At 40.8% G+C, this 18,642-nt stretch overlaps 1 protein-coding gene and 1 long non-coding RNA gene across 16 annotated transcripts in view; both read right to left on the bottom strand.

Annotated features, from left to right (window-relative positions):
* LOC114577861 (uncharacterized) overlaps positions 1-1,937 on the bottom strand; it is a 90,975-nt gene extending 89,038 nt beyond the window's left edge. Inside the window, exon 1 of the long non-coding RNA XR_009833115.1 lies at positions 80-1,937. This is a non-coding gene — a long non-coding RNA (uncharacterized LOC114577861). The remainder of the gene's footprint in view (positions 1-79) is intronic.
* Positions 1,938-8,060: 6,123 nt separating this feature from the next.
* LOC108000242 (homeotic protein antennapedia-like) overlaps positions 8,061-18,642 on the bottom strand; it is a 171,540-nt gene continuing 160,958 nt past the window's right edge. For all 15 annotated transcript variants that reach the window (XM_062086467.1, XM_062086458.1, XM_062086461.1 and 12 more), the window contains one exon: positions 8,061-16,945. In XM_062086467.1, the coding sequence (XP_061942451.1) occupies positions 16,692-16,945 (254 nt within the window). In that variant the 3' untranslated portion in view covers positions 8,061-16,691. The remainder of the gene's footprint in view (positions 16,946-18,642) is intronic.

Genomic DNA, 18,642 nt, shown 5'->3' with positions numbered 1-18,642 from the left:
TCTTTAAAACTACTTTAAAAACAGATATACTCGAAATATACTCTCGTCGCGAAAAACGTGAAACACGAAGCAACGTTACCTCATCGAGTCCAACGTGTCCGCCAGCGCTTCCAACACCACCGATTCAAAGATGGCATCTCGATCGACGAATCCTCCGATCATCGAATCACCAAAAAAAGGAAAAAAAACAGTGCTACGTGTCTACATTCTGGCAAAGGTAATGAAATATCGAAACGAGGAGCGAAGGAAGCCGGAGGAACTCGGTGAAAAAATCGATCGGTCGCGTTCGCGGTTCGGCCGCGAAGATGGCAGCACCTCACCAAGCGATCCCGCGTCGCGGATGGTGGCCGCACACGCATCGATGGCCGCGTTTTTCTTGTTTTTCCGTTCCTTTTTTTCTCCCTGGCCTACCTCTCTCTCTCTCTCCCTCTCCCTCTCAGCCCTGCAACACTCTTCGACCGACTCTCTCGCACGGCAAGAGGTCCCTCTATTCTCTCGTAGTTGGCAGATTAGGCTAATGCGATGGACCAGATGAGATATGGGCCAGCGAATCGGAGTACAGTGCCGGCACGGCAGGGGCGTGACTGTACCCTGGAAACGGCCGTGCCCCGGGCCACAATCACGACGTGAACTAAGTGCTGGGTGGAGCCCCGTCTAGGCACTACCTACTCGATGGAACCATCATCCTCTCCCTCCGAATGTCACGGGGCAACCTAATGGCTGCCGGCCACCTCGAAAACGGCGCCAGTTTTGAAATGGGCCTCGCGACCACTTCGCTCTTGCCGCCCTCGCCTTCGCGATTCCGGCCGGATTTTCGCTCGCAACGCGGATTATCCTTGCCTCCGATGTGACGGACACCTGGTGGTGGACAGTGTCCAGAATTCTTCCGAGTATATTCTTCTATTCGTTTCGCTCTCGATGCCCTTTTGTTGGAGTTTCATTGGAGAATATTCCTCGTGAGACGATACATTGCTTCTGAAATGAGGATGACAGTGTGGTAGAAATTGTTAGAAATTGTTCTTTGAGCATTTCAAGAATTTATATTCTTTGACGAATGTGGTAATTGGCACGATGCAAGTGAAATGTGATGATTATTTGTGGGATTAATGAACGCACGAAGAGTATCTTCCGTTTGTCGAATATCGTAGAGATACGTTCATCATGCTCCTTCATTGATTTCATCAATCTTCGTTTCGTGTATTCTAATTATTTTCATGTTTTATACATTAAGATTCATCGACGTTAAAACTCGTTGTTAGAGAAGCTGGAATACCTGCAACAGTTGAAGCATTCGTTACCACGCTGAATCTTTAAATTATCTTGGAACTTAAAAATTAAGCAGTTTCTTTGATCGCACACTTTTCGACACCGCATTCATCGAGGTCATTTGGTTCCCAAGAACTAATTACGATATATTTCGCTCTAAAATCAAGAACTTTTAAAATCAAGCTTCAAAAATGCGAATCGAAAGTAAGAACGAATTTTCGAATCACATATTTTATCCCTAAATTAAAAACTTTTCACGAGATGAAATCGGCCGATTCAACTTCTACGTGGTTTCAAACAGATCGAAAATCGAAGGAAAAGCAATTTATCACGAGAGCAATCATTCGATTTTCGAAGATTTATAATGATATTTTATCCCAAAATTAATTTTTCACGAGATGAAATCGATTCAACTTTTATTCTAATTAAAAAAAAAACAAATCGAAATAAAAACATTTCGAGAAAACGACGCTTCGTCCAAGTCGATCGTTTCCCAAAAATTTCCTAATTATATATTTTAAAATCAAGAATTGTTCAAATCGATCAATCTCGACTTTGGCGCGACTCGATTTCTCCAAAAATAAAAAAAAAAAAAAAAAACAAAGATCGGAAACGGCACGAAAGTGGAGGCACAAAACGTCGAACCAAGGAGAGAGGGAGAGGGAGAAAAAAAAAAAATAAAAAGCATCGTAACTCGTACAAGCACTTTTCAGTCGATCGGGCTTCACCGGGTATTTTTTCACGTCCGTTTGCCAGTTTCAATCCCCTGTTCGAGGCCGCTCCTCATCCATCTGCCTACCGATATTCGTCCGGGGTCATATCTCCCCGGCCACTTTTCAATTTCGTTCGACGAATTTCCAGTCTCTCTTCCAGCCTACACTACCCCTCAAAAGTATCTGGACACTTGGTTCATCCGTTTCCTGTAAAAATTCGCAACAATTATTCGCCATTTCTGCGTCCCTCTTTTTCCACTTTTCGCGCACGAGGAGAAGAAACATGGAGGAAGATCGGGAAATGCGACGTGAATACTGGACGTAATTTTCTTGGTGAAAAATATCGACGAGCATTTTGGCCAACAGCGTACACACCTCTCCAATTCTCGAGAGCATAAATCCCGGAAAGTTTTTACCATTTAATACTATATATTCCTTTCGTTCCGTTCGAGAGTATCCAGCGACGTGTCCAGGTGGTACGCGTCAGACCACGTCCGCCACGTGGGCGGAGGAGGAAGGGTTGAAAGCTGGACGAAACGAAATTTTCACCCACCACCCCTTCCCCATGGGTATACCGCGCTGCTGTCATTCGAGTATAGAGGCTAATTGGTAGGATGTTTTGCTGGGCTGCGCGCAACTCGAGACCATCTACCCTTACAAGGTTTTGCATTTAGCCTTTCCGTATCGACGACACGTGCACCACGAAACTCCGGGCAGGAGGGGATTACGAAACCCCGTGGACCGAGTTTAATAGGCTTTGTGTGCTGAAAGTTGCTTTTCTGCAGCGAGAGAGAAAAAGAAGAAACGATAGAACAGAAGGGGAGTCGAGTCGAGAAGGGTTGTTGATGTAAAGATAATTGAGGGAACAGGCCGAACTCTGGAAATCTTTCAAGAAGCAGAATTCCATCTTAATTTTAAATAATCGCAGCATTTAACGGTAAAAATTCTTGTGAATTAATAAATAATAAAATATAACGTACAATAAAAGAGGAAAAAAAAAAGAGAAGCTTCGTAATATTCTCTTGAGCGCGCGCGCGCCGATTGATTCGTTAATTAAGTCGTGGAAATACTTTTGCACGCATGCGACAGGACGTATTAATCGTCGAACGCCGGAGGTCATATATTGTTTGTGACGCTTTAGACGCGAACATTGATTGCGAGAGAGACGCCGGCGTCGGAGGAGAGACGCTGCTGCTCCGGGAGGAGGGAAACCGGCGTGTCCCGGGGGAGGAAAGGAAGGAGAGAGGGAGCGGCGATATTATTGATTTATGTCCCGTTTCTACGTTATGTATTCTAGCTCCTCTCCACACCGGTGTCGAATGATCCGATCCAAGTCCTAACGTTCGACTTTCGAATATTTCCCTATTATCTCTTAACGTGAACGTACAACCTTCCCTCTTTCTCCGTGAACAGTCGCATCGAAGAAGGAAGAAGGAAAAAGATTGCGTACACGCGTGATGCAACTTTCGAGTTCGATCTTAAATATACTATGAACGAGGTAATTTTTCTCGATGGAAAGAATAGGCGCTTTCTAGATCGAACAAAGGCATAATCGTATCAGGATGTTGGCATTTTTTTATATGGAAAATAATAATGAATACGGATAAATTTACTTATACTTTGTTACATATAGTTTCTATATATATTCGCAAAAACAAATTTTAAAAACAAGAAATCTCGTTCAATTGATTAGCGTAAAGCGGTACAGCTGCATCGGTCATAGATTAATACCTGGATGGAGAACAGCTTGGAAATATAGCTGCCGTTAGCGGATACTTGAAGACTATTTCAAAGGTGCAGGATCATATCTCATCCAAATCGTACATACTTATCTACCGCTTGATCAAATTAAAAAAGGAAAAAAAAATAATGACGAATCCGTGACGATTATCTCGATTACAAAGAATTCCAAGATCGATATTAAATCCGAAAACAATGATTACCGCGAACGTGTCACGAAAGCGTCGATCCGGCCATCAACGGAAGCGGACGCAGCAGGGATATCAATTATCTTCGACGCGAATTACGGTTACTCGAAACACTATGTCGAGCGGGTGGAAGTTATGCGTGGCGGAAGTTAGGCTGCGCTCGGCCAGGGGGCCCGGTGGAGTATGAATGCAGGGGCAAGAAGGGTGCAGGGGGAGGGAGAGATAGAGAGATCTGTGAACGGGAAGCGCCGAAAATTGATGCATTCCCTATGCAAAACAGCAGAAGCACGACGCTACTAGTAGCTGGACAGCACGCAACCGGGAATCCTCTATTGACCTCTGTCTCTCTCTCTCTCTATCTCTCCCTCTTTCCCTCTCGCACGCGCGCGCTACGGTATGCCGCGTCCTTGTCCATCTTTCTCGACCGCTCGTACGTCTCGGCTTCTACTACACCGCCATCAGCGGCTCCGTCACCTACGTCCTGAACAGAATCGAGAGCGGTATAGGAGCAATTAACACTCTATTAACACTAACGACGCTCATACATAACAACGGTGCCGCAGGGATTGAATTTATGGTCTGTTAATGGGGGTTACTTTATGCGTTATGCAGTCGTACGCGCGCCACGACGCCGGGACGGCCATGGTGTAAATTTTGCGACGTCTGAACGCGAGCAGATTTCTTCGGGTGGTGAGGGTGGACGCTGGAACGAGGCCGATTTTGACCTGGATTCCCTCTGCTCGGGATTCTCTCTTGGTAATTTTACAGATTTTTTTCTTTCTTTTTTTTTTTTTTTGATCTGTTCGATACATTAGCTTTCGGAATTGCAAATTGTGCCGAGAGAATATCGCATATTCCTGCTCAAATGTAATAATTTTAATTCTACGTATCCTTCTCTTGGCATAGTTTACATTTATTTTGTAAAATGTAATATCTGGAAGTAGGTTTAATTTTTATCAGTTTTGAAGCATAGGTAAGCGTTCCAAGTTTAAAATCCTTATCTGGGAGAGTTAGACCTACCAAAATATTAGTGTAGACATTTGATATTTATTTCTTCACGCCTGACTGATTTTACGAGCTCGCGTAGTAAGTAGCCCTTACCGTACAATTTACAGTATCCTTGTCCGAAGTTTGAGACCCTTATCTGGCTATAGATCTACCAGAACGATGTTAGTGCTGACACCCGATACTTACTACTTTACGTCTGGTTGATTTTACGAGCTCGCTTTTCAATAATAGCTCTTCTTACCGTATCTTTATTTATTATCGTATCTTTATCGCAAAAAGTATAAGCTTTTGGACAATTTTATCTTTCTTTAAAATTTCGAGGAAAAATAATTATAGTGCAAAAAGTTAATTACATCGTATTATATAAATGCACAAACATCGACAATCCACAAAATCCACAAAATAGACATCACTGATCAAAATATCGAGGAACGAATTTTTCCAAGTCGCACGATTACGAGTCGTCACCAAACAATTTCCATTCCCCCGAATCTGATTCAGCGGTGGGAGGCAGGCCCAGGGAAGGGTGAAAGAGGAAACAGGTGTACGCGTAATCTCTCTCCGGCGAAACGCGAGTAAACAAGAAAGTTAGAGGGGAGGCTCACCGTTCGTCGAGTGCTGTGGAGTCGAGTGCCAAAGTTCATCGTGAGATCCTGCCCTCCTCACGGCTAAAGGAGACGCGGCAAGGCCGGTAAAGTGATAAAGCGGCCATAAATTCTGACCGCCATCCTCTCGCCCCTACCTTCCCCCTATCTTGCCAACCTTCTCTGCTCCACCGCGTCGCGCCTCGCGCCTTCTTCGTCTCTCCCTCTATCCTTCTCTCTCCACCTTCGTTCGCTCCTTGCACGTTGCAACCTGGATGCACCTGCAACAACGGAATTGGCAAAGGTCAGCGCGCGCGTTTCCTCACTCTTTAATTTGCGGATGTTTCTTGATACTCACTCGATGACGATTCGATGTCTTCTCTCGAAGGAACAACTTATTTATTTACAGGGATTGTTCGCTCGATGGAAATTTAATTTATTCGTTTCGATTTCTTTTTTTGGGATAGATGGTTTTTTTTTGATTAAGTAAATGGATATACTTACCGTTTCTTTCTTATTCCCTCTTCCCTTTTGGAAGATTTTTGTTCATTTTGCATGTGCCGTTGCGCGCTACTATCGTTGGAGGAGTTTAATGAGTTGGTATAGCGAGTTAATACGAGCAATTCTGCCGACAGTCCTTGACCATAAATAACGTCAAAGGGAGACGGAACGTCAATTGGCCTGACAGACGTCCCAGACGTGCAGCTGTATTCGATCTTCGCACTCGTAACTCAAAAGCTACTGCATCCACAATCCCCAAATCTTATTTTGACATTTAATATAGGAATAAAATAATTTCTGCGACAGCAACTCCAGAGTAGCAACAGCAGCCAATCAAATTTTCCTGGAATACCATCGTTGTACCTACGTTGAATTTTCAAATTTTAATTTTCCGAAAAAGATTTTCCAACAGTTGCAACGGACGGCTAAAAAATAACGTTTCCAAAGGGAAAACGAAAACCAATGCCAATTTGCATCCTGCTTTGCTTAAATACGGCCGTGAATTAAGGCTGGATGCTGAAAGGAAATTGGGTCGGTATCCAAGACGGGAGGATGGAGACATCTCTGGAACGAGGGAGAAGAAATCCGCGGCTCGTTGCAGCTGCAATCCTGGGCGAAACGTCGAAATCCAATATCACGGTGTTTCAGGCGTACACAGCCTTCCGCCTAGGAAGGCTAGGCACACGGTACGTTAGTTGCAGCGCAGGGGCGAACAGACAGAAATCCCAATAAATCATCCCGTCACGAGCCGTGAGCCAAGGCGGAGCCTCTTGCCTCGTATTAGCCAATAATAATCCTCTCCGAGGTGGAGGCCATCTTGGATTATACAATGGTTCCTTCCGCCACAATTCGTATAAATGCAACCTTCGGGGGTTACCGGGCAACCTTTTCTAAGGGTCCCGCAGTGGCGTAGCTAGCGGGCCACCGTATACGAAAGACTTTGACCCCGTTTCGCCAACGCCTTATGCACTGGATAAAAATTGGATAACAGTGGTGGGATTCTTTTGACGTGACTCGAGCAGAATTCAATTTTGCAATTACACTATATTGAAATTTAATCTGGATCGTACGAATACAGAATTCCTCGAAATTGAATTTTGCACGCGAAATGATGAATGGAAAATATAACAAATGTTGGATAAGTGTTCATTATTTTTCAAATTTATATACACAGGGAAGAAGGGATAAGAGGGTGAAATGTTAAAATAAACATGGTTTTTTTTCGTCAACAGGAATCCCGAGCAGATCGTAGGGAACAGTTATCCAACTTTTACTGTGCGTACGTCACGTGCCGTGAATTAGAGCTTATCAATCATCCGACTTCGAGGCCACCGTTCCTTAATGATTATTCGATCGATTCTAATTTCGATTTAATTTCATCACACGTTAGCAAGATGACCATGTTTCTCAGTTTGAAATTCAGAGCTTGTTAATTACGACAAATTTGAAAATTGTCCCCTTATAACCACTTACCAAGGCCTGAAAATGATTATATCGTGTTTTTAAAAGTTGTAATTACGAAAGGAATATAAAAAAAAAAATTAATCGAAAAATTCAGAACGTCTTAATTACATCAACGAAGCTGTCAATATCGTCTAATGTCAAGATCGTGCATATCGTAAAGTTTGTATGAAATATAAGGACGAGGAATTTAATGATGGTTTTGCGATGATTATTAAGGCGTTATATAAATGGCAGATAGTAATTACGGCTATTTGTCCGATATATTCTAAGATATGAGAAGATGGTCTCGAAGCCAGTAGCGTGTATAATTACGCACACTCGTAGCTGGCGTCAAAACAAACGAGTCGATGAGCTTTTACCAATCGGTTAATTTAATAGAAAAGAAAGAAGACACGGTTACACTCGCGCACAGAGAGCGGGCGATCAATCTCGCGAGCCGGGGTCGAACGAGCCCCAACCACCAGTCCACGTGACTGCTTTCAACCGCGTATATGTGTTCGATCGATAAAGTAGGTTCGGACGTTTCGGAAACGAAAAGTTGAAGAAGAGTAAAAACGTCGGAATTTTCAACGAATCGCGAGTGAATCCCCCAAGAATTCGATTTTCATATTCAACCACAATTTATTTCTCGTTTTCAAACACAGCTATTATAATTAATATAATTATTATTAATATGGACAGACTCTTATATAATATAATACAATACGGTTTAGACTTGTCGACATGATAGCGTATAATACTATTATCGTTTCCCATCGTCATCGTCGCTGTCGTTACTCATTAATACATATCTCATTCGCGTGTATCGTAATGTATCGTTCGTCCGATTTGCAATCGTTATTATTTCGTAATCGTCGTTTACCCATCATCGCCATCATCATCGTCGTCATCATGATCAACATCGTTCGCTGGCATACATTTTTTTTTTCTTTTTCTCTTCTGCTCTCTCTCTCTCTCTCACACGCTCTCTCTCGCGCGCTCTCTCTCTCTCGTTCTTTCGCTCTCTCTCGCTCTCGCTTTCTCTCTCTCTCTCTCGCTCTCTCATGTGTACATTTAGTTTACATAATGCGGGACACTACAAAATAATTATATACGTTTATCATAATTCGTAATACTATTATATTTTTATTATTTATATTTATATTCCATATATTTATATTTAAATATATATATATAATTTATATTTATATATATATAGATTCATTTATTTATATCATCTTTTCCTTCACTTATACTTCGGTAAAGTGCCTACGTATTTTTCGGCCTGTAGGCACACACCTATCTAAAAATGAGTTTCTCTTTTTTTTCCTTTTTTTTTTTTTCTTCTTTCTTCCGCATCGCGCATAACCGTTTCGAACGAATGCGTTGTACCCGGTCTTTTTTTTTTGTGTGTTGGGCGTGTACTGCTGCGTATATGTGTGCACGTGCGTCCGTGCGCGGCTGTTTCGTGTGTATGTGTGTAATATGTTCCTGTATAATATAACATGTACATGTAATGTTCTACCGGCTCGGTCGGAGCAATGTGTCCACGTAACACTGATGGCTCGAGTGTGCAGCCGATGCAGCGAAAAAAAATGATATACATAATTCCGGCTCCACGGGGCATCTTAAGCTCTATTCACAAAATCGCATTGGTATCGATTATTTGCGTAATCTGTAAATATAGATATCTATATACGTATCGAAATCTATAAATACAGAAAATGGTGTGTATATATATAGACGTGTGTACAGGTGTGAAATATCTACAACAGTCGTGTGTGTTTATCCTTTCTTGCATTTCATTGAAAATAAAGCATAAGAACGGCTACACACTGGAGCGATCACAAGTACATCTGGGGGACGACAACGTGGCGGCTCTTAATAATATTGTCATCCTTTTTTACTCTATTTTCCTTCGTCACGGTTACAGACAATCAGATCGTCGAACGTGGTCGAATCGTCCGTACACCGGGACGTTGCGTCGTATATCGTTACAGTACCGTATCAATAAATAGTAATTAATTAGTTTCTCTGCTACCATTAACTTTGTAATCATTTTTTTTTTTAGTCTATTTAACAGGTACCTACTTTACCTACGCGGTATCGTATACAGTGGTCGCGGCTCGCGATTCAATGCCACGACGTCAGACGTCGCCTTTCACATTGCCCCGCCGATAAAAAAAACTTTATCGATGCGTTCATCCTTTCGCTTCGTTCGCATGGAATTATTTACAATGTCGTGTGTAACAGCCTGGCCCATGACACAGGACTTATTTCGCCGCATTTCAAAGAAAATCGGAGCACCCTCGATAAGTACTATTGTTTCTTTGACAATGAATTTCTAAAAGTAAAAATCTTGAATCGATTCTCTAAACGATCTCGAGGTTAGGAAATTATTTCACGATCGAGTGAACCTCACGTTACCATTCTCTCCTTTTAAATTCTGTTATCGTGAAAAATAACATTTTTATCGTGTATTTATTGGATTTATCAGTCTTCGTAGTACGGAATTATTATCAATGAAACCGCAAATTTTAGAAAATTTTTTTATCGAATTGGAAAAATGTTCGTCCGAAACAATGACGATATTTTAATTTAATCGAGGAAAGTTGTATGTGCTACTGCATCGATTAACTGTATTTACAAATGCGTTGAATGTACAGTGACAAAGGAGCATTTTGAATTTTTTCATTAGCAATAATGACGAGCATGTGAAAGCATAAGTTCCTACTTTTACGCGTTTTTCGATTTATTTCCCAAATACGATCCCGAAAAAGAAAATTAACAAGGAAATACCGATTGAGACTACGCAGTCAAATAGAACTTTAAAGATAATATATCGAGTGTTCTTATCGAGTGTAGCGAATTTTCTTCTATTTTATCGATATGAAGTTGTGAATCCAAAGTTTTTTAATTGTGCTTTTTTTTTTGGCTCAGTGCTATTTTTATATATTTGTATAAAAGACGGTTAATTGAATTGTACGGCATGATGAACGTTTCTTAAATTACAGCACTCGAAATGATAGATTTTGTTTCGACTGAAATACGAGAGGCAATGGACTACCGTTCCCATTTTTCTTTACGTATTTTGATAGATATACAATGCCTAGAAAGATATACGAAATTAGCAACCTGTCTGAAGGATGACAAGTTGTCAGGAACTCTTCGGTACATAGGCGTGTGAGGACGCGGCTTTATAATTAATCGCCAATTGTGACATCTTTTCTCCACTTAAGAATAATCTGGACGTGGTAAGCATGATTCAAAATATGTATAATAAATGCATCAAACGATATTTTCTATTATAAACGCATTCAGTTCGTTGGACGAGAATAATTCATTAATATTATACACGCGATATAGTAAAAAATATTTATTGGACAATTATCGAAAAACTGAAGGTAATCCACCTTATATGCAACGTGCTATCAATAAATACGTATTACACGATAGGATACCAAAAGCTGCTTATTTTTCATCAAGCATTTTAAGTTCTTTATCCGATAAATGGTGCTTGCGAACTCCCCAAATAGACATTAACTATATATACACGATCGCAAACCCCACATTAATTACTTAATTGCGCATTGCCCATGGTACATAGAACAACGACCAAGCGTTTACTCGATCGGACGTTCATTTTCTATTTTTTTTTTTTTTTTTTTTTTCACGACCACCGCCCCCACACGCTGCAACCGACATGCCCGTTTCCTTAATTCTATTTAATTATCATCTTAAGACTTAGGCTTTAAACGTTAACCTTATCGATTAAGCGCTAGCTTAGTGACTCACTTCGTACGTACACACACGTTTTACTGTTGTTATTTTTTTTTCTCTCTCTCTCTTTCTCCACTCGTTTCCCACTTGTTCCTTAATCCTCTGCCTCTTCGCTTTAACTCTACATATACAATCACGGTACATATACACACGCTTCTTTCCTCTCTTTCCTTTCATTTTTTTTATTTCTCGTTTAAATTACGTATATCTGTTTAATTTTTACGCGACTATATATAAGAGTAAAGATAAAATATATAATTTGCATTTTACACATTCCGATTAACTCTAGGAATTCCTTTTTCCCCCCCTTATTCTCTCTTCTTTTTTTTTTTTTTTTTTGCCGCATTTATACATATATATTTTTACTCTATATAAGTATTAGTTCGCTAGTCCGATGGATACAAAATTTTCATTTTAAGCTAAACTGATTTTCCACGGCGATCGCTCGCGGTATATGATAAATTTATCGATTTATTGATAATTTCTCTTTTTTTTGTTTCCCTCAGATTTCAAAATTGCATTTTGTCTACACGACGGATGATTAAATAAATATAATTGAGAACCGCATGGTTTATCACGTAAAGCAGCGTCGCGTGATTATTGCACAATTCTGTTTTTCCACGTGTCACGAACGATTTGCTTGCGAGAGAAATACCGGTGATAAATTTATCAATAAAGACCGAACAAATTTTTCTCATTTGTACGCGCCGAACGGGACCTTGAATAAACAAAGAATCGTAAAAAAAAGATACATATTTCCGATCGATCGATTTAACTTTCTGCTATGAACATATGCAATTACGAATTGAGATACAACAATGTGCAAACGTGTTTTTGCCAATCAATTCCAAACGAGGATTAATGTTGCCAATCTAGCGGCTGCGAAAAGTTTCTGGAAACGGTTTGTCATGTAAGCATTTATGCGTGAAATTTTGCCTCCACTTTGACCATTATGTCGTAACAGTTGATACTATGACGCAAAGGTAATAAATACTTCCTTTGTCTCGAAAGCCGCACCCTAAGTCTCAATGCCGGCCATTACTTGACCTACATAGATGGTATCGCTGATTAATGCAGTCTAAATTAACACATGTCTCGCTTATCTACCGTAAAACGTGCAAAAAAATATCATCCGAATCGATGTAAGATTAATCGATTTATCGCGAACATTGCAATCAATATTACGAGAGAAGCTACTTCAATTTTGAACAAGAAACAAAATTTATTATAATCATCGTGATGTATGATCAAAAAAATAGATAAATAACAAAAAAAATTAGATCGAATGACAAAAACAAATTAATCGAGATCGATCTCGATTAGACAGACAGAGCTACCACCGGCGGAGAAACGAAACAAAAATGTTACATACTTGTTCGAATATGGGTGAATATGCGTCGTCGAGAATATTTGCCGGAGAAAATATTAACCAGAAAAAGGAAGTGTTGTATTCTTTTTGTTAAAATTCATTTCAATAACGATCGCGATAAGGAAAGTGGATATATTTTTATTAAGTAACTTTCGATGTAACTCGCGAGGCAAAAGATAACCTTTTCCTAACCTAAAACTTGTACCGTTTACCGACTCGACTTAGCTGAACAATAAAACGAGACAAAGAAAGAGAAGAGAGGAAACAATTCAAGGTAAGTAGATCAGAACGAAAATCGAAGATTCGTTATTTATCGCCGGTGTTCCTCTTTCCTTGAAACTTTCACGAAAACCCATACCGACAGCGACGCGAAGCCCCTCGACGGGCTATCGAGCTTAATTGACGCCAATTTGCCCGAGCAATTTAGAATCACGACCCCTGACCGTAAACGTACGGGGTTTCGGCGCTTCCCCCCGAAAAAAGAAGAAAAAAAGAAGAGACAGCGAGCGATCGTCGACTATCTTCCGTTTTTCACAGTTCGTTGCTCCTCAAGGACAAAAAGTTATACATAAATAAATCTCTCGAGAAAGAAAGGCCGGCCGGTGCTCAATCGATGCGCGTGCGCGAGCTGGACCATTGTATTACGTATATCAGTTTCCATATATCTTCCATTTATTTATTTTTTTTTCCTTTTTTTCACGATCGTTTTTTTTTTTTGTTTTTTTTTTTTTCCTCGTTAACGCGAGAACGGTCCAAAAGAAAGTTCGCGAGACATTATTCGTGTCCTACGGGAACATTCTTCGAATCCATGCTATCTACATGTAAACGAGGTTTGCGAGATCCCTAGATTATTTCCTCCTATGTACATCTATATTTTTCTTTTCCTCCTTTTCTCTTTTCTTTTTTTATATTTTTTTTTTTTCTTTTTTCTCTCATTCGCTGTGTTTAAATATCGTCTTTTCACCGTTGTCATCGTTTATACATTATTACGTATTTAATTATCATTACGTATATCGTTAAATTGCGTGTATACAAGGTATAAACTAAATTAATGTCGAATCTAAGTTTTACAACACAGCACAAGAATTCGCCGCGGCAAAGTTCTCCGACGTGTCTTCAGCCCGGTTGGACGACAGAACGATGTCATCGATCCTGTCATCGATTCTCGTATGAATTTGTCAACCAGGCCGATAGATGGTGCGTTTGGTCACTGCCTGGCACGCTTAACATGCGTTCGATGGACAGGGATATCCGTGAACAGAGCCGCTGCGTAATTTATCGAATATGCAAGAAACGAAGCAACGATTATGAATTGACACGCATTGAACATGACTAATGATTACGTATTGAAAATGGAAAATGGAGATTATTTTAATCAAGTATATTTCACTTGATACGATTTTAAGAAAATCATATTGATTTTAGGTGTGAAGGTACGAGCGAGTGAAATTTGATTTTAAGACGAATACTATGATAGTTTTGATGAAATAACGAGAACGGATTTTTAATTTCGTTTATTTTTTTAAATATTTTCTCCTCTTTCAGAATAAACTTTTTGAATTAAAGAAGAGCTAGATAATGCCTTTTGTCGGCGGCTCTGCTCTCTAGAGAGCAAGTTAAGGTGCCAAGCGGTTTCATGCCGAAAGCATCCTATTCCAAAAATATGCTACGAATTACATCACTGGTAACTTGGCCTCGTATCTCACGGAGCAGCGGTAAAATTTTAATGATCACTCGCCCCCAAAGATTCCCCGAATTTTGATTCTATCGAGGATTTCTCTCGTCAAAGTAGGTTTTTTTCTTTTTTTCTCTCTCTTTCATTGTTCGAATATTTACAAAGGGAACGAAAACGTGGTAAGTGAAGTTAAACGATACGAATTAGCGAAACAATTCTTTTAAATACTACTTCCATTTTATGGCGTCATCTACATTGATGAAAAGTGTTTGCAAGAAAGTTTAAAATTTTCCGAATAATATGTTGTAATAAATCTTGTAAGTAAAATTGAGATTAGAATACTATTATATTGAATATAAAAGATGATATAAGATAAAATTACGACAAAAAGAGTATCTTTTCGTTATTGCGAAACACTTTCTTTCAAGTAGTTGACCATACTTTTGATTGCAAATGCACAATTATAATACACAGCGATTATTATTAAAATATTACCCGTAATATTTTAGCTGACAAGAATAAATAAAAGTCCATTCTGACATGTTCTTCAAACAGTAATCGAACAAATTCCATGATTGTGAAAAAAAAAAATTTGCAGAAAGATAAGTATAGAATTTTTAAACTGACCTTGCGACGACACTGATGAAGAAATGTCAAGTAGATTCGATTCTGCTCCGTCGGAGGCCTCCTAAGAACAGCACTGTTTCTCATTCATTCGATCAGCACACTGTCCGAAGAAACGGATTTCCTCCTATTGGCGCGTATATTGACAGATCCGATCGATCACCAAAAAATCACTGGAATTTTAACCGATTGCATGAAGCGCACACACTGAAATTTCACTGGTAATAATCCACGATTAATTAATAATCGAAATCGCAATTTTTAATTTCTCGTCCCTCTCTCCAATTAATTTCTCCACGTTAAGTTAAGTGTGCAGCCGTTCCATCCGAGTCTTCCTTGGCAAAGCACTTTCCCCCCCGTTCCTTTGAATCCTCCCGGCACTGGAGAAACACACATTCGAAGATCACACTTGGCACGTTCGCGATTTATTTAAATAACCCTCGCTCTGAGCCACCGCGGTTATCATAGAGAAAAAAACCTATCTAAACGATCTTCTATAGAACACTAAACCGTTCATCATCTACTCGCTAACTAGAGACACGATTTTTTGGACGACCGTCCTTTTTCCGCTAGATTTTCCACGTTTTTTTTTTCTTTCCTCCCCTTTTCTTATATTCCGATCTAACCGCACTACGGACTCTACGCGTGTACAACGTGTAAGAGAATAAATAATAAAACGCTTTATTCCTAAAGGATAATTTTTCCACGCGATACAACGTTTTCTCAAAACGAGATATTCACTTGCCACACGCTCGCGTCGCATTCTCTTCGTAAAATCCCCATTTCTCTTTATATATTTGTATATATATTTATATATTTATATGTATATATATATATACTTTATATACTTTATATATATATATCACTTTACACGCTTTCAAACTACTCATCCATACACTACTATACAATTACAAGAACCCAGTTACAATCTCGCTATACAACACTCACGACACTCGCGTTTTTTTAAAGTACGTATAATTATTTGTTTCTCGCACTCGCGCTCGCATTCTCTCCATTCCTTTCTCTCACGCGCCCTTCCATACGTTCTCTCTCTCTCTCTGCCAAATTATCTCTATTATAATCATAGGCTTTAGTACAATTACATTCGATTAAATGTAACAGAGGTTAACGCGGTTCTGATTAGCATGTGATCCAGTTTTCCTCCTATCCGATCCATTCCCTTTTCTTTTCTTTTCTTTTCTTCATTCCGTGATTATTAGAAGATCTCGCACGTCCCTATAAATCTTCATCCGACTCTTTCGTGTGTTACCTTTCTCTCTCTCTCTCTCTCTCCCTCCACTTTCCTTCTATTCACTCCATGCATCCTTCCTCGTTTCGCAATCTCGCTCCTTTATCCCTTTGTCATCGTCCTGTTCACGTCTTCACTTCCATCCACACTGTCGGTAATTTCTCTTCTCTCGACTCTCTCTCTCTCTATCTTTATCCCTTTAACGACGTTGTCCTCTTCCATTTTTGGTACGAGCAACTTGATTAACACGACAGAAAATAAGCGTCATTGCTGTATGAGTGGGGGAGGGGCGAGTAGGTGTGCGTGTGTGGGGAGTAGTGGGTGGGCGTGTGTGTGTGTGTGGGGTTCGATTCTCCTTCTTTCTTTTATTCTTTCCTTTTCCCTTTCCTTTTGAAGGTGTATGTCGGAGCGTGTATACTTGATCGGGGCGTATATATGCGTGTGTGTGTGTGTGTGTGTGTGTACGGGGGAGGAGGTAGTGCTGGAAACAAGGTATTAACGACCCTGAGAGAGATGAGACCTCTTTGGAAGTTCCACTCCTCGGGGATCTCTCAACCCTGCGGCGACGTCTGCGGCGAGATCTCGGTGTCCCCGTCGCCCGAGCCAGGTGTACCCTTCGACTTGTTCTCCTTCTTCCATTTCATCCGTCTGTTTTGAAACCAGATTTTGATTTGCCGCTCGGTAAGGCAGAGCGCGTGCGCGATCTCGATGCGACGCCGCCTGGTCAGGTATCGGTTGTAGTGGAACTCCTTCTCGAGCTCGAGGGTTTGGTATCGGGTGTACGTTTGCCGGCCTCGTTTCCTCTCTGGAACACAATGCGCAAGAATCACGGTTTCACCTCGTTAGTCTCACGTTTCTTCCTTAATTTTTTGTAATATAATATATTTATAGGCTGCTTCAGAAAAGCATGTCTTGGGTAAGTCTATTATGTCTATATAATTTAATTAATGATGTGGCTTAAAAGGATAATAATCATGCGAATTATTCTGTATGTAAAGTAATAAAGAGTGGAAATGGAAATTTCGGTTTCTTTCAAGAGGTTGGATGCGGATCAACTCGTGTCCTTGATCGTAGAATCGAACATGTAACCGTGAACTCCGTGACTTTTTCTCTCTCTCTCTGTCTCTTTTTTTTCCTTTTCCCCTCGTTCCTTTCGACGAAACATAGGTAATATTTCACAGAGCATACGGATGGAAACGGATTACCCTTTGATTTCAAAGCTACGCATACGTGGTTACAGTGTAAAGCATTATAAGAGCGCGTTCTAATTTCGATCTTGTTCCGAGAAACTCGGGTTCTCGTTAAAATGCAAGTGGACTAATAAGATGTACCGGTGTCTCGTTGCTCTCGTTGGATTTTTTTTGTTGTACGACCTACAGATTGATATACATTCAACGAATAAGGTCTAGAAATACGTTGGTTCGCGTCTAACCTAACTTGAACCTAATCCAATCTGTGAATTTTTACGAAGAGATGTAGAATACGAAATTTGGCGAAATTCTCGTTCTCTATCGACACGAAGAAAAATGGGGAGAAGGGCGTGGATGAAACTAGAAAAATTATTAATTTTTACACGTTTTTATTCCTTTCAATTCGAAACAGTTATGGCACGAAGAGTGGACACCACAGGGACGCTTCGTTAATCTCCCGTATACTCGGCAGAGAGCGCTCGAGGCAGCAATCCGAGATATTTAATGAACGCCGTGCAACCTGCTTCGGCACGCGGGAAACTTTTTACAGTGCCCGAAACAAAAATCCTTGTCCAACGAAGAAAAAGCTTCTCGACCGCCTGTTCGTAGGCGCAGTTCCGCGTATGATAGATACCTTACAGATATCCGTGACATGATCTGCGCTCGGTGTGGCGGTACACGAATCCCGAACAAGAATATTAATTGTACTTGCCAAGGGAGCGAGGGAAGAGGAGCTCCACGCAGAGAGAGAAAGAGACGGAGAGAGACGGCCAACTGGACTCTCGACACGGACCCACGTGGTACGAGCATGCGTGTGTATGCGCACATACACTATCTCGCGAGACGTAATCTCAAAGGGTTAGGTTAGCTGTTGCCACACGAGTGCAAGAGGGCAAAACGAGAATATTTCAGAGTGGTGGTGTACGAGGGAGGGAAAAAAGGAGGAGGGGAGGGATGAGAGGCAGCGAGAAGGAGCGGGAGGAGGTGGGGAAGGGGGAGGAGTAGAAGAAGAAGAAGAAAACTCCTTGGTGAGCATTCGAGGCAAACGCCGCCCGTCGCGCTGTCGGCCGATGAAGACGGATGGCGACTCTCTCTCCTCCGCAGCGAGAGAGAGCGAGGATTCGAGGTTCTCCGTTGCCCGGCCGGACGAAGAGGAGAAGAGGAGAGAAGGTATGGGAACGTGCCATCTTTCTCTTCCTTCGTCCCTTCGGGCTACGCTCTCAAATTAACAACATACCAATCTCTAACGTTTTCTTATAACTTTTAACCTAGCTTCTCTCCCGATTCTCCTGCCTGATGGCGTTACTATCGC

Source organism: Apis cerana, linkage group LG16, assembly GCF_029169275.1.
Source record: "Apis cerana isolate GH-2021 linkage group LG16, AcerK_1.0, whole genome shotgun sequence".
NCBI classification, from domain to species: domain Eukaryota; kingdom Metazoa; phylum Arthropoda; class Insecta; order Hymenoptera; family Apidae; genus Apis; species Apis cerana.
The sequence above is the reverse complement of the archived record's forward strand: the minus strand, read 5'-3'. Positions and strand labels throughout refer to the sequence as shown.